The 19,235-nt window shown below is 38.0% G+C and overlaps 1 protein-coding gene across 1 annotated transcript in view; it reads left to right on the forward strand.

The window, feature by feature from the left end:
* The window catches only part of rps6ka2 (ribosomal protein S6 kinase, polypeptide 2), a 44,129-nt gene extending 25,981 nt beyond the window's left edge, over positions 1 to 18,148 (forward strand). Inside the window, exons 6-21 of the mRNA XM_066696924.1 lie at positions 280 to 386; positions 1,521 to 1,558; positions 1,680 to 1,822; positions 3,294 to 3,364; positions 4,552 to 4,640; positions 5,459 to 5,523; positions 6,527 to 6,629; positions 8,867 to 8,997; positions 11,593 to 11,718; positions 12,019 to 12,108; positions 12,473 to 12,631; positions 12,751 to 12,912; positions 13,238 to 13,314; positions 14,607 to 14,724; positions 15,618 to 15,755; positions 16,199 to 18,148. Coding sequence (XP_066553021.1) covers positions 280 to 386; positions 1,521 to 1,558; positions 1,680 to 1,822; positions 3,294 to 3,364; positions 4,552 to 4,640; positions 5,459 to 5,523; positions 6,527 to 6,629; positions 8,867 to 8,997; positions 11,593 to 11,718; positions 12,019 to 12,108; positions 12,473 to 12,631; positions 12,751 to 12,912; positions 13,238 to 13,314; positions 14,607 to 14,724; positions 15,618 to 15,755; positions 16,199 to 16,324 — 1,743 coding nt within the window. The 3' untranslated portion in view covers positions 16,325 to 18,148. The remainder of the gene's footprint in view (positions 1 to 279; positions 387 to 1,520; positions 1,559 to 1,679; positions 1,823 to 3,293; positions 3,365 to 4,551; positions 4,641 to 5,458; positions 5,524 to 6,526; positions 6,630 to 8,866; positions 8,998 to 11,592; positions 11,719 to 12,018; positions 12,109 to 12,472; positions 12,632 to 12,750; positions 12,913 to 13,237; positions 13,315 to 14,606; positions 14,725 to 15,617; positions 15,756 to 16,198) is intronic.
* Positions 18,149 to 19,235: the final 1,087 nt, after the last annotated feature.

Raw genomic sequence — 19,235 nt, forward strand, 5'->3', positions numbered from 1 at the left:
CCACTCTTCAATTACCTGCAAGTAATTAAAGAGTGGATATTGTCTATTGAGTCGTACAAAGACTTTTGGCAAGTAAAGCGGAAATACACAAGCAGCCAATTAGATATTACCAGGAAAGGACAGCCATTTTACAATCTGAGATGGATTGACCAACATTTGCTTGTACGTTAGTCATGTGTGTTTCTACCTAAAATGGTAGGTCAAATATAGACTCTCATCTAATGTGGTACCAAAGTAAAAATGAAAGCACTCACATTATATTTTCTTCTCTCACCCTAGGTAATGTTTACAGAAGAAGACGTAAAGTTTTATCTAGCTGAGCTGGCCTTAGCTTTGGATCACCTTCACAGCCTTGGGATAATATACAGAGATCTCAAGCCCGAAAAGTAAGCATAGAAAAACTGCCATGCAGCATCACAGTTCATAATGAAGTTTCTGGATAGTGTTCAGGCTAATTCATCATTATCCCTGAACTAAAGATGGAAACAATTAAGGATTGAAGAAATGCTGAAGGATACAATGGTCTTATGGTTACATTTAGATTGTTTTAAGAGTATTTTTATATAAATCTTAAACTGTGTTATGCAAGGTAGATTATTTAGAAGTTCTATTATTATAATTACTATAATCATGATCATGTTGAAGGATGGACAGGTAAAAGCTTGTTCTGCAACCAAAACAATTTTCTTATATCAAATTGTTCCTATCAAAGACTCAAGGGTCAACAAATTATAGTATTTTGCTTTTCCCGCTTTGCCGTTTTCCCTCCAAAATCAGCTGAAATAATCAGATAGAGTGTCAGACCGAAAGGGACCCACACAACTCTACTGCATTATAAACGGGTCAGTGAGAAACTGGATATTCAAGAGATAATGAACGGCAGAGTTCATACTAGGCAACGCTAAGCACGTTTTCCCTAGAAACTCTCTGCACTGCATTTTCGTCAGTTTCATCAATATGGTTACGTAATGACTGCCACTTTGTAAGGATTCCTTTAATCATTCGCTTTTACTCATAGACGGGAAACTAATTTAACTAAGACCTTATAACATCAGGAGGTTAATCACGGATGCTTCAAATAGCTGCACAAGCAGTTTTCAGAGCTCCCTTCAATAAAAACAAACAATAAAATAACAAGCAGTCCTGGGAAACATACCCTTACTCTTGGATAATGTTTGCCTTGCTTATGCAGAGTCTGTGCCTTGCCAACAAACATGCAAAACAGCTTTGAAAAGGTATAACTTACAGCTGCCCTGTTTTGCCGTTTGTTTATTTATGAGCAACAAAATGCTATTAAATAATGATCTTCGAAACAACAAAAAAACACCACTGATGTGTATCACTAACCAATAAACTTACAACGTATTGTTATGCAACCACGCCATAACAAAAATTATTTACAGGATGCTCCCCTCTAGTATTTGCTCCCATCCCAGTACTCCTGATGCTAAAAAAAGCATCCATTCTTGCTTGGCAGCTTGACAGACCCACTTCTAATGCCACATTGTTTATCTTTGCAGCATCCTCCTGGATGAAGAGGGGCACATCAAGATAACAGGTGAGCCCTGGTAGATTTATTGTGCAGAGCCGTGGAGGCGGATGGCACTGTCTCCATCTTCCGTCATGGGAGATGCCCGAGGAGATTTGTGCTCTAATGTGTTGCCTTTCCGATCCCTCAGACTTTGGTCTCAGCAAAGAGGCAATCGACCACGACAAGAGAGCCTACTCTTTCTGTGGGACAATAGAGTACATGGCCCCTGAGGTGGTAAACAGGAGAGGACACACACAGAGTGCGGACTGGTGGTCCTTTGGCGTTTTAATGGTATGTCACTTTAATATAACATTTCATCATAAAAATATAGCTTCCTAGATCAACAAAGTCATGGTGGAGGCTTCATTTGATTCGCAGAGGATTTATAAATTATATATATCAAGTGATATTTGGATGTTTGTGGAGAAATCATACATACCACTATTTCAGTTCACCAAGGAATCTTTTTTCCCCATGAACGCTCTGTCAATATATATATAGATATATTATATATAGCTGGCTAAGGAAATCAGAGTGAAAGTAGTTTCCATCAGAGAACGAGCTTATGGATTTATTGAGCTATCTTTAGTTATGCTCTTAAGTATTGCATACAATGTCAGTCAATACTATACCACTACAAAATGTATGGACAGAATGTTACAATTCCTTGCTTTGTTCCAGAGCGTCTACACAACAGCTTTTCAGCTACTGGATATATCTCAGAATAATCCATCAAGATTGCATATCAGCGTGCAGAGGGACTGTGTTAAGTACACCCATGTGCCTCATGCACAGACTGGCTGTAATGCACCATAATTTTTACCAGTGCTTACAAGCAGTGATACACAATCAGAGGCAGTTAGCCCCTGTTTGAAAGCCATCTTCGACTGATTAAAAGTCACCTTGGGCAACAGAATTCATATTGCATCGCAGTCCCCCATTCTTCTTGTTTAGCTTTTCCTTTCAGTGCCGAAAACTACCTACATTATTTTATATCCGCTGTTTCTGTGGGTTATTTTTTTCTTTTTTACTAAAAATAATATTGCATTCATTCAGTGACTCTCAGCCTGTCCCAGAATAATTCATAGGTAAAAATAGCACAGGCAGTAAAATGGTATTGCTGCTGGAGTAGAGGAATGAATAGCCCAGGGAGCCTGTTGATAAATGCAAATTACTTACCCAAGCGATGCCCTGCACAAGGCAAATTAATAACCACAGAGGCAGCGCTGAGGAGAAAATGACTACTTAAAATCAATCAGACTCATTGTATTGCTATGTACACATGATACAGAACAGATTACTTCAATTGACTCTCATTAAAAGTTTATATTTAGGAACTTAATGAATGTGACAAAGGTAAGGGTTCTGTAATTACCAATACAGAAATGGATTGTATTGGAGATTAGACTGAAGAGTAGATGATCTCTACTCAATCGTGGGGAACCATCAATAATAATGGCAGGAGCACATTGTTATGGATGCCGTCACCCTGCTGTCTGGCAAACGTCCAGGTTTGTCTGACTCCGCACTTTTGCAATTGGTATTCACACTCTGACTAAGTGTATTACATAACCGAATACTGGAGGTCAGAAAAAGACAACAAGCTATTTCCAGCTATCCATTAAAAGTGGCCATCCTCCGAACATACGCATGATCAGGCCAGTGTGTGTGAATATCAATGTCAGGTGTGTAACTACCATGTTATTACAATGTTATTCACACACCCGGAATCTAAAGTCAATATGTTTATCTCCCGTTTTAGTTTGAAATGCTGACAGGATCACTACCTTTCCAGGGCAAGGACAGAAAGGAGACAATGGCTTTAATTCTCAAGTAAGTTTGAATACTCCACATGCAGCAGAATAATAGATAATTGATCGGGATAAATGGTTGAATAAAACTAAGGTAGTGTATATACACCGATCAGCCATAACATTATGACCACTGACAGGTGAAGTGAATAACACTGATAATCTCGTTATCACGGCACCTGTCAGTGGGTGGGATATATTAGGCAGCAAGTGAACATTTTGTCCTCAAATTTGATGTGTTAGAAGCAGGAAAAATGGGCAAGCGTAAGGATCTGAGCACCAAATTGTGATGGCTAGACGACTGGGTCAGAGCATCTCCAAAACTGCAGCTCTTGTGGGGTGTTCCCGGTCGGCAGTGGTCAGTACCTATCAAAAGTGGTCCAAGGATGGATAAGTAGTGAACCGGCGACAGGGTCATGGGCGGCCAAGGCTCACTGATGCATGTGGGGAGCGAAGGTCCGATCCAACAGACGAGCTACTGTAGCTCAAATTGCTGAAAAAGTGAATGCTGGTTCTGATAGAAAGGTGTCAGAACACACAGTGCATCGCAGTTTGCTGCATATGGGCCTGCGTAGCCACAGACCAGTCAGGGTGCCCATGCTGACCCTTGTCCACTGCCAAAAGCACCTACAATGGGCACGTGAGCATCAGAACTAGACCACGGAGCAATGATGTTGACTTGGCCTCCAAATTCCCCAGATCATAATCCAATCGAGCATCTGTGGGATGTGCTGGACAAACAAGTCCGATCCATGGAGGCCCCACCTCGCAACTTACAGGACTTAAAGGATCTGCTGCTAACGTCTTGGTGCCAGATACCACAGCACACCTTCAGAGGTCTAGTGGAGTCCATGCCTCGATGGGTCAGGGCTGTTTTGGTGGCAAAAGGGGGACCTACACAATATTAGGCAGGTGGTCATAATGTTATGGCTGATCGGTGTATATATTTAAAAAAACAAAGATGTGATACATACATTACAATACATCTCTGAAGAGGAAATCAAAATCCCTTGTCTGTGAAATGTTTAGTTTAGTTTAGTCTAGTTGTGAAAACATTGTTCTGAAAATGTTACTTTTGTAACTTCTCATTCCCTTTCCACATTAGATATTTAAATCAGTCATAGATCACTCCGTGTTAATTAATCTTTTTTTTCAGTTGAAGTGTCAAATTTTATCTCTCTTTCTTTTGTTCTCAATTTTTCTTCCCAGAGCTAAACTTGGCATGCCTCAATTTTTAAGCCCAGAAGTTCAAAGTTTGTTACGAGCGCTTTTTAAAAGAAACCCTACAAACAGACTCGGTATGTAATAATGACGGTGTCAAAATATTATCGACTTTACATTTAACTATATTGTATTATAAATCAGGAAACCAGGATAAATAATATTGGGTAAGGACCTAACTATTAACTCGAATACCATTGCAGTTACATGTTCTCAGCCCAGATGAAAAACATCTTGCAAAGCACATATTTTAATGTTATTCTAGTTTACGGCTATGAAACAATTGTTTGCCATTTGAGAGCAGTGTTCTTTGTTTTTTTATTAATGAGGTTTATTAATAACTCATGTGGTTAATAGAAATTAAAGACTAAAATCAAGCTTAATGGGTCTGCCTCCTTCTTCAACAACTTAATTTTCTTGAATTCGGCTAACAATCTGGAGGCAGCAATTATGCTCAGTAGGGAGTGAAAAGAAAGTATAAACCATCCTCCCAGCTATATTATAATTTAAAATCTACAAACGAACTGTGTATCTGGGAGCCAGGTGCCTGAAAATAATACGTAGATTGTGATGAGAGGTTAATTAAAGATTTTGTTTTGCTTTGTTTTTTTAATATATATTCTTTATGTAGGTAAATATGTGCATTGCAAGTAGAACATAAGAAGGTAATTAGGTTATATTCCATGCTGATACTGTACTAAAGCAGGGATTCATGGAGTTTAACCGAGTGTCATTTAATTCCTTGATGAACGTTTTTAGTGCAAATTATTCACAGTTCAAATATGACTGTATGCAACGCCTGTATTTGGACATAAAACAACAAATAACAGAAACTGAAAGTCACCTTAGAAGACAACTATTATATATATTTATTTATTTGTTGCTTAATCAAAAGGCGCAGGACCTGATGGAGTTGAGGAGATTAAGAGACACCCTTTCTTTGGAACAATAGACTGGAACGTGAGTAATGGTTTAATTACAGGAGGGGCTCTGAAAGACAATAATCAAAGCTGGTCCTCTGCTGGGGGTAGATATATATCCCATTAATTGCGGCCCTGCTCATTTTTATTCAGATAAAAGCAGGATTTCTGAATTTCTCCATGTACCATTTTCACCATCCGGATTGTCCTCATTTGCAAAGCATTAGAAATCTGCTGCATATGTTGCTTTTCACTAATAACTCCTCTATTCTGTTCCCCAAATCAAATCAGTACATTTTCATTAAGGTGCTTAAGTGACAGATGTGCTCCAGACTTTATTTCTGAACTATTCTTGGGAAAGGAAATTGATTTATATCCTGGTAGAGAACAGAGGAACAACTGGATAAATCTAAAGAGAGTGTGTGGGGGGGGATATTTAAGCTCATTTTAACAGCGAATAAATGTTCTGTTCCTTTTTCTTGGGGGCAGGGAGGGACATTGTATTACATAAGTTATTGTTTGTAATATTTATTGGTGTAGTTTAACAGGTGGGTAATATATGCAGAAATCAAAGCAGCTTCCAGGAAAGCAGAAAAGCAAAGGTGAAAACATACAAAGGCTGTGTACTATTGATTACATCCATCATGTAATTTATTGCAACCTCAAGTACTCAAAACCATAACCTTTCCCTTTCCGACTAAGAATAAATCAAAGCATCTAATGGGGATAAAGAATAAGGATTTTTTACCAGTAAGCTCCCGGTTCGAGTCCAGTTCTCACTGACCCACCCTAAGCAGATGAGACATTCATTATCACTGACTCTGCGGCAGCAGGTGTCCAACAGTCCAACCCCTAGCCTCTGTCAAATCCCTTCTGAGAAAAGTCACTTCTCCAAAGGATTTATTAATGTTTACCCAATTAATTAATTTATTAATCTTAGTTAGTCTGATCCTACCTATTCTAAAAGATGAAAAAAGCTAAACCGTCTGAATAAAAGGTATATTGTTTGTTTTTGTCCTCCACCAAAAAAACAACAAAAAAAGAAATTATACAGGAAAGAAAACAAGCCTCCATTCAAGCCTGCAGTTGGTCGACCAGAAGACACTTTCCACTTTGATCCAGAATTCACCTCCCGCACACCAACTGGTAGGCCCTGCTGAAGTAATTTCTTTGCGATTATAAAACGCAACCGTGGCAGTCTGCGGCAACTTCTCAGAATGCATGTCCACGCTTCTCAATACATTAAATATCCTCAGACAGTTTTTTTTCCACTGCTTTGTGTTGCTTTGAATCAATGTCATCAAACAGGCTAGATGTTTCAAGGAGAGCCCTGAGTGAAGACAAATTGCAGCTCACAGCGTAGCCGTCTGTAAACGGGATTTGGGGCACAACTACAAGCCTAATGTGAATGGCTTTGAAACATAAGCCTGTATTCAGTGGAATCACATTATGTAAAATATATATATATATATATTTAAACATTATTACTTTTATACCTGTACTGCTTCATGATTATTTTTCCCTTTTGTTTAATACAATTCGACTGAGATAAAAACACTTGACAGCTTTTGCTTTAGTTTTAAACGTACTGTAAGCAAAATCAAGATGGCAGCAGAAATCTGTCGTTTCTTCTTCACAGTATTTAAGTGCATACACAGCTTGGAAAATAAAGAGTAATAGCAGATGTCACATTGATATTGCATTAGCGATTTCCTTTTCTTTTTCTTTCCCCCCCCCCTGTTGCCCTTGCAATCAGTCCCCCCAGACCAATATCTGGCTGATGATTGGTTGACCTCTGCAGTTCTCTCTGGGTCAGCAGTTCCATCAGAGTATGTAAAACGCAGCATCTAAGCAGAAAATAAAGCTTTTTTGAGAAAAAGGTTGCCTTCTTTGGGCCTGGTCTGACAAAAATACACCAAACAGCAATAAGCCAAGAAATCTTAAGAAACACTGTAAAATGCACACACAAAAATAGTTATAATAAAAAATTGTCAACTGTATGGTTGAATTCATCAGCATGCCTGTTTCAATTATGTATACCAGTGGTCACCCTTGAAAGATTATCTCAGAGTATTTATTCTAGCATCTTCACTCCCAGATTATGACTAAACCCATGTAATAAAAAGGGAAAAATAATTTAGACATACAGAGGATTAGAAACAGACTGACATGACAAAAGCAGAATTAGATGTCAGGTTTTGGATCTGAGAAGCAAAACACTTGATTGTAATAGAAATCTGTCAGTAAGAACACAGCTATGTGACCAGAAATTCAGTATATTGTAATCAAGGAACAAATCTGAGCACACGGCTCTCAGTTGATTCTTTATATTCATGACAGTGTTGAAAGATTACGAAATAACAGCTAAGATAACAAATTAGTGGCATCAATGATCATGTAAACACTTCAGTACAGGATGCAGTCACTATTTGCTCCGTGTTACCGATCCGTTCCCAGCCGTCATGGATAAATGAATAACAAATACACATGGAGAAATGGATGTTCAGATGCCATCTCTGTTCTCCCAAGGAATGTAATTAATCAGGGTATTCCAAACCTCTCCACAGGACGTTCCTGTAGCTGTAACTGCATTACATTAAACATCCGTTATTTCAGCCATTTGATTTCTCATTTCCATTAATGTCCATCAGCCGGCGCCGGCATGTTGCATAGACGCATTCAAAAATTAATCAATAAGTAGACTGTAAAACAGGAAATGCACCACAATCTTTTCATATAAAATTAAAAACTACCAACTGCATCTGTAATAATAATGATGATGATTAATAATTATCAGTAGCACACTATCTGTGGAGAATTCAATACATTTTTGACAGAAAAAGGTTTGCCATTAAACAAGTCTTTAAAAAATGCTTACAGAAGCATGCTACTGTTTGAATAATTCATTTTAACAGTAATCGCAATCATGTGAATGTTATTCAATATGAATTTCTTCTGGGAGTTTATATTTACTGGCACCTGGTCCCCACTTTCTTTCACACAGCAGTTGTCACAACAAAAACAATTTGCCATCAAATACAATACAAACTACAGTCGATTTTAATTAATTAATTGTTGCTTCATTCAGACTTTTTCAGGAATGGTAGAGTTAAAGATGAGATTTATTTTTTATCTAAAAAGAAATGTTATTGCTCAGCTTTACACGAAAAGAAATACATAAACAAAGCCATTCTCCCTCCCTACTAAGCTCAGGTTGAAATTTTGCAGAATCAAGCATGCAGTTTTAAAATAAAAATATACAAATAAAAGAGGCTGCCTAATATGACAGTTGACCTTCCGTGCAAGTTACGTAATTAGATTTAAATCAATACTACATTTTTTCCATCAGTGCTGCCAATTTCCCCCAATCATTGTCTTTACAGATTCCCCTGGCGTGCCTCCGAGTGCCAATGCTCACCAGCTCTTCAGGGGATTCAGTTTTGTTGCTTCTAACCTCGGACAAGAACAACCTCAGTCCGAGACCCGGCAGAGCACCGTCAACCCTATAGTACAGGTAACTGATTGCATCAAAAGGGACATATTCTCCTGCTATTCCAGGTTTTACTTGTCTGATATCCTATTAAATTTAACTCTTCACGCTTGAATTTAAATGGATAAGTATTTCACAAAAGCATATATAGATAGATCCATAAAAGAATCCCAGCAAAGAAAGGAGTAGATATGAGGTGAATTGAAGAATTGATGCTGTTTTGAAGGCAAAGGGTGGTCACACCAAATATGTATTTGATGTAGATTTTTCTTCTGTTCACTCACTTTGCATTTAGTTAATTGATAAATATAATCTATTGACATGTCTATTTTTGAAAGCATTCTTACTTTACAGCATTTTTTCACACCTGCCTAAAACTTTTGCACAGTACTGTAAATGCAAGAAATGTAATTATTGGCAAAAACACAGTAAACATAGGCTTTCATAAAGGTTAGGGTTGCATTTCTACCGAGTTAATGGCATTGGGTGTATTTTTGTGGGACTAGCTTGCAATTCTAATGTTGCCTAGGGCTGGGGGGTTCAGGCTGATGTTTGACCTCAAAAAGGAATATACACAATTAGAAAATGTTCAATTAAGCTTAAATTAAGGATACAGATGAAGGGATACTCTTACAGTTACATGATTTACACAGATGTACAGTTTAGCATTGAAACAATAGCGCTTCACTACAATAACCAGAGGTGACCACACATTGCAAGGCTTCCTGGCACTGGAAACAGACAGAAATCTTAAGCAGATGCCCCCATCATCAAGTCAAGCAAGCCCTGTGCCTTAAACAACAAAGAAAATAGACTTTGACAAATGTCACAGTGTGAAATGGACTGTGTCCCTTTTCCAGACTGAAGCTGTTCTCTCCTGTGACTGCAGAAATGTACAATACCAGTTTAAACCAGCACCTGTTTGTACTGTTCCTACCATAGAAAAACCAATTATTTTGTTTGCCTTTGCCTGTCATTCTTATGTTGCTTGTAGACCTGTTCCCATTGCCAGGTAATGCGTGTGATAAATTTTCCTTAAAATGACAAGAATTCACTTAATGCTGTTTTCCTGACCTCCAGGTCTGTAGATCCTTTTATACAGAAAAAGTACTTACAGTATCAAACCTTAGTGCATAATGGAACAGGAACATTTGTTCAAAAAAAGTTATGGGCTTTTATTGTCCAGTTCTTAAAATACATTTTGATTTGGGAAAGTAAACACAAAAAGAAGACATTGCAGGACATAATTAGCAATGATGGAAAGTGTGAATGTGACCGTATGAATCATAGAGAAAAACATATATGGCTCACTCAGAAAGAACTAGCTTGTATTAGATTTAAAAAATATATATATAAAATCAGTTCCCAGCAATTTAGTGCTTTGATGATAAGGAGATTTTTTTTTTCCTTTATAATCAGCTATAATCAATTATAATCAACCATCTATTGTGATAAATTAATTAAATTGCCTGGAAAGCACTCAGGTATATCAAATCAACAAGCTGAACCTTCTTCAAAGTACTTTCAGCAGAAAAGGATTGCATGATGCTCACCCCTGCAGTTTGGAATAATTGAAGGAAATTAATTAAACCTTTCCTTTCTTTTATTTTATTTCTCTCCTTTCCTGTTTGAGCTGATAAAGTTGGGATGTGTTATGAGAACTAGTATTCTGAACTGGTGAGATGACATTTCAGGTTTTCACCTGGTTTGGTCTGTGAGTTGTATTAGCCCAGTTTTATATAGTTTATCGACCGGTACAATATAAATCATAAAGTGCTGAATATAAGGGTAAAGCTACTATAAATCAGGTCTTCTGGCTGACAGGCTAGTACTGAAATACTTATTGTAAAAAGGTTGCCTAATCTAAATCGAAGTTTCAATGCTTTCCTCTTGGAATCCACTGTATTACACTGCCGGCTTTGTGACATGGTGTGTAATCGCGTTGGGAGATTTACAAACCCCGACAAAATCTCATCAATGCTAGCAGTACACTCTTGTCCAGAATGTCACAATATACTTACAGTCATAGTGTCCTTCACACACACAAAAGAAAAGAGAAAAAAATACTGCCAAAGGGAGACTTGCTCCAATACATTCAGTTATATAGTGCATTAATGTCTGATTCTTTTTTAAATTAATCCACAACCCATTCCACCGTTACGATATCTAGAGTACGCAGTTTATTTGCTACTCAAAACATACTTAGTGCCACTGCAAAATTACATTGAGCCATGTTATATGAACAGTTATTTGGTTTGTATTGAACAGCTCTAATAAGATGCCAATTTACTCTGAATAAATAGGAATGAGAAGATGAGTATTTGTGACTGAGAGCTCAGTCCGTACTAATTAGCATCGATTTTGCAGCAAAACAGTGAGTTTTGAAAGTCAAATTACCATGGTGGCGGTCAGACTCTCCGAATTATTTAACAAATTATTTGTCATGATTTAAGATTCCCTCTCATACCTACTGTATAATAATATACAGCAAAATACAGAATATAGATTCATTTGAAGGTGGTACCTGGCAAAGGCAACATATATGGAGAACCGAACATTTGCCAGTGCAATCTTGAGAAGATTGTCCCTTTCTCGCTGACATTTTGTTTGGTCTTTCAGCAACTTCATGGGAACAATATTCATTTTACGGATGGCTACGAAATCAAGGAGGACGTTGGTATCGGGGCCTATTCAGTGTGTAAGCGCTGTGTCCACAAAATCACCAGCGTGGAATACGCCGTCAAAGTAAGTGATTCTCAGTGCAATCATGTGTCTTGTTTTACAAACTGAATAAGAAATATTCCTTGTTTATGCATAAAATTTAAAATAAAACAGAACAACTTAACAACAGTATATTCAATATTTGATTTGCACAATAGTTTCTAAAATAAATGTCAGCTTAAACATATGATAGTTTTTTTTAGTACTGTTTGACTTCCCTGTACATCTGTCTCAAGTCTGAACCGTAACTGCGCTTTGTGAACAAACATTTTCGGAGCGATGAATGAAACCTCCCAGGACTTTACCAGACTGGATTTCTTGCAGATAATCGATCGGAGCAAGAGAGACCCATCAGAAGAGATTGAGATCCTGCTAAGATACGGACAACATCCAAACATCATTACTTTAAAAGACGTACGTAATTAAATGTAATTTCTTACTGCTAATGCTTTTAACTGACACCGACAATGGTGTACATGAATGAACCAAAGAGAGGTATTATATCAGGGCACTGACAGACTCTGGACTGGCAGCCAACTGCTCTACTCCTTCTAGAATAAATACCTGCGTCAGTCCCCCGTAGTCATAACCAGACTTCATAACCAGATTCAGATATAAATAACAATTTTCACAATAAAGTATTATCTGTATAAATACCTAATGAGTGACTCACCTTGCCAGACACTCAACAATGCACACACTTATTTTCTGTGCCTTTTTATGAGTAAAGTAAGAGTGTTCCCCCCCTCTCTTTCTCTCACTTAAAATTTTTCTGTAGGTATACGACGATGGCAAGTATGTGTATCTGGTGATGGAGCTCATGCGAGGAGGAGAGCTGCTGGACAGAATCCTACGACAGAAATGCTTCTCCGAGAGGGAGGCCAGCGCTGTTCTCTGCACAATCACTAAAACAGTGGAGTATCTCCATTCACAGGGGGTGCGTACAAACCAGCCACCAAAACACACAACTATAAAATGAATCCCAACTGTTAGGAATCTAATTAAAATCAAGTACGTTTAGTAGAAAGTAAATGTAAAAAATCGTCGTTTTCAAAGGTTGTTCATCGGGACTTAAAGCCGAGTAACATCCTCTATGTGGACGAAACTGGAGATCCAGAATCCATACGCATCTGCGATTTTGGGTTTGCCAAGCAGCTCCGAGCTGAAAACGGTCTACTTATGACGCCCTGCTACACAGCGAATTTTGTGGCCCCTGAGGTAAGCATGGCAATGACAAATAGTTCGTTTTGTGGAAGAGTTCCCCCAGGAGAGAGAGATAGTAAACTGAAAACTACTGGAAGCGGGATAGATTTTTTGTTTTGCTCACACACTCCCCCCGATGTTAGAAGTTAGGTACTACAGCTGACCTTTTAAAATCCTGCAGAAATTCAAGCTGTTGTCTGACGAGTTTAATAATCACAGTGTCACAACAATAACAAACTAATACAAATAACAATTATAATATATGCAATAGCCTTTTGTATATTAAGAGCCTCTGAGGTATAGGAACAATCATATTTCTACAATTCTTCACTCATTTTAGGTGCTGAAGAGACAAGGATATGATGCAGCCTGTGACATCTGGAGTCTTGGGATCTTGCTGTACACCATGCTGGCAGGGTATGTTTCTTTATTCATTCCTTTATTCGGTGTGATTTACCAGGAATACAAGAGTACAATATAATCAATAAACAATAGTATATTGAATAAAGTGCAAAGCAAAAACACAGCTCCATAGAATGCAATGTTAAATAATTCAAAGAAATCAGAGAAGCCAAACAGAACTGTTTTTCTCTCCTGCTCTGTCAATTAAACCTCTGGAGCTGCGCTGATTAAATGCATTTCACTTACAGCTTAACGTTATACTGTCGCCAACTTTCTAAATTCATTTTTCTTTCTGACACGTTTTCTCTACTTGCAAACTTATATTCTTTTGTTTCCTCAATAGAGCATTTCTACTGATATGTATAGCCTTCATACACCACTTATCTATAATTTTCAGCTACATATTTACCGACAAAGCATATTAGATATAAAACACAAGTCTTCCACAGATCAACAAAGATTGTAATGTCCCTGACAAGTCAAATAAAGCACAACTGTTACCATCCATAATAAGGGATCGCAGCTTTTACTTACAGTCCATCTATACAGGGACATTTGATTGTACAACCAAAGAGATTATTTCCTTAATCAACATGGACTTTGTGATAATATCTATCAGGGAATGTGATCTTTTTTTTTTCCCTAATCCTCGATGTACTGCAGCTGCTTCCACGAGCCCCTCTGACCGGTACAGTCAGTGCTGAATGACACTTTATCAGCCTTCCTTCTTAGGAAAGGAGGCAATAAAAGCTTTAAAAGCAGCCATCAGTACTACAAAGCCCTGCAAAATAAACTGTCGGTAAATTAAAATGGAAAATAAAATGTGACTAATGTTGAGAACAGAGGAATGGGATTAGGTGTTATCTGGGGTAAGTGCAGGTCCTCGGCACACAGCCGTCATGAGCTCAGATAACACCGTCGAGTTTGCTTCAGACGTGACATTTAAATCTCTTTGAAAACAGGTCATCCAGAAATTCCATTTACAAATCCCAAACAATTCAGAACATATCAAATAAGAAATAAAAAGAGCCCTGGCACACATCCTGGTGTGAATGTGCACAAAAAAGAGGATAGATAAGTCTTATAGGCAAAAATACAATTCAAAGAAAGGAGATTTGCATTTCTTAACAGATTAAGATCTTGTTTTTTGTGACTATTACCTTTACAAACAACAGTTTCATGTCCTAATTTATCCCTACCCTATCAGTATTCGGTGGGATGCTGGTGTCCATTAAGAGTATCGACAGTTTGGAGAACGAAATCCATAAAACATTAGAAACGTCTTTTTAACGTTTTGTCTTCAACAGATTCACACCTTTCGCCAACGGGCCGGACGACACGCCAGAAGAAATCTTGGCACGCATTGGAAGCGGCAAATACGCTCTCTCCGGAGGGAACTGGGACACGGTGTCGGACGCGGCCAAGGTAGTCACGAATTCTGTTCTTTCATAAACAGAAGTATTCACCTCTTTCACGCCTGCAGGGGCTTCTTTGTTATGGATAACAAACACTCTGAATTGGCTTAGACAACAGTCTATATAAAACAGGCTTCACACTGCACGGTCAAAACTGATATTACACACACACTGTTATCTGGGATCTGAAGAACATCAAAAAGCAACAGAAGACTAAATATTCCCAAAGCTGTGTTTGTAGGGCGGATAGCACAGGCAGGGTGAGAGCTGACAGATGCTACAGATGAACCTTATGGCTGTCGCACAAAACAAAAAAGGGTCAGAAGAATGCATCAACTGCCTGATAGAATGAAGAGAGGATAAGAATGTATGATTGTGCACAATACTGGCTTTAAAACCCCAATGCACACGCTGATGTACGTAATCCACTGGCAGTTAATGCAAACTGCTAGGAACTTTGAAATTATATCGTGGTTCCTGCAGGTATTACATTTTGCTTCTCCGTGGTTTTCATCTGCTAGTAGTCATTGTGGGCCTGCTTGCTCTCCGGGTTCAGCCCGGTGAGGTCACTAAGTGTCATGTTTGCTCCTGTGCATTGTGAAGAACAACTGACTTTGATTAATTGAGGTCATTTTGGCTGCTGCTGCTGTTGTTGTTTCACCACACTAAGGAATGCTTGTCAATTTTTTCAATATGCCGAATTACAGCATGTCAGCAAACATGGCCTTGAGTGAGCACACACCAAAGCCCTCTGTCAGTCATCGAACACAGTCTCGAGAAATCATCTCAGTTTCTTTTCATGAAATGGAATGAAAGCATGTTATTATACAATTTGTCAAACAATTCCAAAAACTAAAGAGTTTGCAATTGAAATCCCCAATCATCTCATTTGTGTCTGCCTAGGATATTGTGTCAAAGATGCTCCACGTGGATCCACATCAGCGTCTCACTGCACCACAGGTACTACGGCACCCCTGGATAGTAAACAAGGAGTATCTATCCCAGAGTCAGCTCATCAGACAGGACGTGCAGCTAGTAAAGGTGAGTCTCACATGCCTGTAATTTCAGTCATCTTCCTGTTCTCACCATCTCAACTTTTTAAATTACAATTATTCTTTTTTTTTTTTGCCTTTGTGTTGCTATTAGTTGTTGTTTTTTTTTTCTTGGTCTGAAGACCGTTTGCTTCTCAAAAACTAGAGCTCAATAATACTGAGAATATAACATGCAATTACCAATCTTGCAAGTAACTAATCCCTCGAGTTCATGTATTTCGTGGCATGAATGTTTTGCATTGTATGGTGCTGCCATCTTTTGTGCAAATCCTGCCATTACAGTTGTTAAAACCCCTAAGAGATCAATACCAACAGGTTCCATTGTTTCACATACCATACGTAACGATGACCATGTCATCTCCTCCATATTTCCGAGTAAGTGTGGAAAATCGCCATTTCTAATAGATCTTCTTCCCCCTCCTGTTCTTTTAGGGCGCCATGGCAGCCACATATTTCGCTTTGAACCGTTCACCTCAGGCCCCTAAGCTGGAACCAGTGCTGTCATCCAGTCTGGCCCAGAGAAGAGGAATGAAGAGACTCACTTCCACACGTTTATAGCAGACCCTCCTCACAACCACATCAAGTGCCCTAAGAGACGTCTCCACACAAGCCTAGAGCAGCCCAATGGAGGGAACACGGCCCTTTCTCATCCCAAAGCTTGGCTCGAACCCGTTCACACATTCTGCCTTCATTGCAAATACATTATAAGGGTACAACAATTGCAAGATCACTTTTCCCCAAAAAAGTAAAAGGGCAGAATCTCTGAAGTTGAAGCTGCTGGAAAAGTTGTCTCCGGCCATATTATAGATGAGGTTACATTGATTTATTATAATCAATAGCATCCTGAGCTTTTTTAACACCACTAAGGCCATGCTTAAATGGCTGGTAAAACGAGCATTAGCCAGTACAATACCAGAGGCTCTCCTTTACAGACTGAAGTGGCTTTCAACCTTACAAAGAAAATATGCTTCTCCATTAGATACAACAGATACCACATGTAGACTGAGCAAAATCTTTGTTCTTTTGAGCTAGCCTTTTTTTAGGCCTTCTGTCTTTTGTTTTTTATACCTACTACCAAGAAACAAGAAAGTGTCCTCAATATGAGCCAAATAGCTTTATCATTGTTACACAATGTGATGCTCTGTAGATTTTACACAAGGGCATGGACTGGCACTACAAAAGCCAATTCTAGTTCTACATCATTCATGGCAAAGGAGCACACGAGGGATTGCTGGTAATACGTTTCATGAGGGGAGGTTGGCTGAAACGCACTAGTTGCAAGAAAAACATAGCATGGATTATTAAAGGGCTTTGCAGAAAGGTGGTCCGAAACAGTGCGGAAATATTCTTCTGTGTTAATTTCTTTTAAATTTTAGCTCATCATGACCATATTAGATAGTCAGTATACAGCTCTAATCATTAATACATTTTTTCCACAGCTGTATATCCAAAGACTCTTTAAAGAGGGATGTTAAGAGTCGGTTGTGTCAAGCGATGCAGATTGACAGTCTTGTCAAATAATTTCAGTGTTGTTGGTTTTTTACATCAGCTGTATGTGCTGCTGTGCCAACAAATCCAAAGGAAACATGTTTTTATAATGATCTGTTAATTAATACCTGCTTTGTCACCAATGCTAGATCAGTGCTGTATTTCAATCAAAGATCATTTCTAGATTATTTTTTTGCAAATTTCTTGCAGCTACTGTAGCCTTTCATGTTTTGTTGTTTTAACCACCCTCTAATACTTCAAGGTGTCCTTACAGGTTACAAATGGAGTCAATCCCTAGTTCAGCTTCAGACTCACACATCATTAGCACATTTTTAACGGGGCCCTTACACATTCCTAAAGAACAGTCTTTTCCTTATGCCAGTACTGTTTCCAACTATAGTACACAGCTAAAACACACTGAATGATTTCAAACACAGAAACAGATTAAGTAGACTTATGAAAAGTAGAGTGTTTTCTTACTGGCAGTATGCTAGTAAAGAATTGGAAATCAGATGCATTTTAGTCTGAAAAACAGATCAACACTGAACAAGAATACAAAACGTGCAATGACACCTCAGAGAGAAAAGCAGAGTAAATTCTTCCCGATACATATATTGGTTTTGTTGAGAAGATATAAAATCAACCCAGACATTCACCTTTGCTATTTGAATTTTACAATTAAGTGAACAGTATCTGTCACAAACAAAGTCAATGCATGTTTCTGAAATGATATGTGCACTGTACGGCAGAGAGATTTCACAGGTGAATACACACTGAAGACCTCTGTGAAACCTTTTCAGATCTTTAGAAAGCATAAACAGAGCTATGCTATGAATGCCTTACCTGATCAGTAGAACCTGTCGGTTTAAGTTACAAATAACTAACCTGCAATCAGTTGGGATGAAGGAACTTCTTACTGAGGGAAAAGCCACAGAAACTCCATCTTAATGAAAATAAAAAATAAAGGCTTTCATATTGTATAGACAATGTAACTAACATGCATCGTGAGGTTATGATCTTGAAATTTGAAAAACAATATATAAACTGTATTACATCTTAAACAGACCTTCCTGTACTGCATTCATGCTTTAGTTTAGATAAAGCTATTTTATTGATGTATTTGCAGTCAAACCGTTGCCTCACTTAATGTAGCTTAATTCTCTTTCCAGGAATTTTTTTTTGCCTTATTGCAATACTATATATAGTTTATGATGACCACAACTCAATAACCTTTAAATACCTTGATCTATTCCATCTGACCTAAAATATCTTCAGAATTCCTGCAGAAGGCCTTGTAAAGTATGCATAATGCAAACATGAGCTGCACAAAGACAAAGAATATTCTGGGTAGTTTATGGCAACAGTAAGATGTTCAAATCCAGTTTGTTTTCTCAATGGATGCTCATGAAAATTAAGCCACAGACAAGCTGGTCATGGAAATCTTACTCCAGAGCGTTCTGCATGGGTTTTCTCATCTCTTTTTCTGTTCCAAGTCCTTTGTTGTTTTTGTTGATCGATAATGTAAAGTTGAAAGTGTACATTGTGACTTTTTTCACCCAATAAATATATTCTGTATTATAAAATGACCAAATGTTACAAATCCAAGTAAAAGAAAGTGTAGACGCTAACAGTATTTGAGGACTTTTATGTAGGTTAAAAGCTAATAGGTTTAAATGCATAGTGTAGACAGGGCCTTAATCTCAATGTGTGTTGCACTTGACACACAAAAGCCACAATCGATCACATGGAAATTGCAGTGTCACAACCTTTCAGATGTATTACATTCCCACACACTAGAAGAAGCTTTCTCTATTTATTTAAATGGCCATCATGTTTGATTTAGAAACAAAACCAATATATTTGATTCCTTCTTTATTCCAAATGTGTGAATTACACTGAGCTTATATTCACCTTATATAATCTAACCACCCAATTTTAGAAGAAACAAAACTGCAAATCCTTATATTTACTCTTCTAAATA

Source organism: Amia ocellicauda, chromosome 23, assembly GCF_036373705.1.
Source record: "Amia ocellicauda isolate fAmiCal2 chromosome 23, fAmiCal2.hap1, whole genome shotgun sequence".
Classification (NCBI taxonomy): domain Eukaryota; kingdom Metazoa; phylum Chordata; class Actinopteri; order Amiiformes; family Amiidae; genus Amia; species Amia ocellicauda.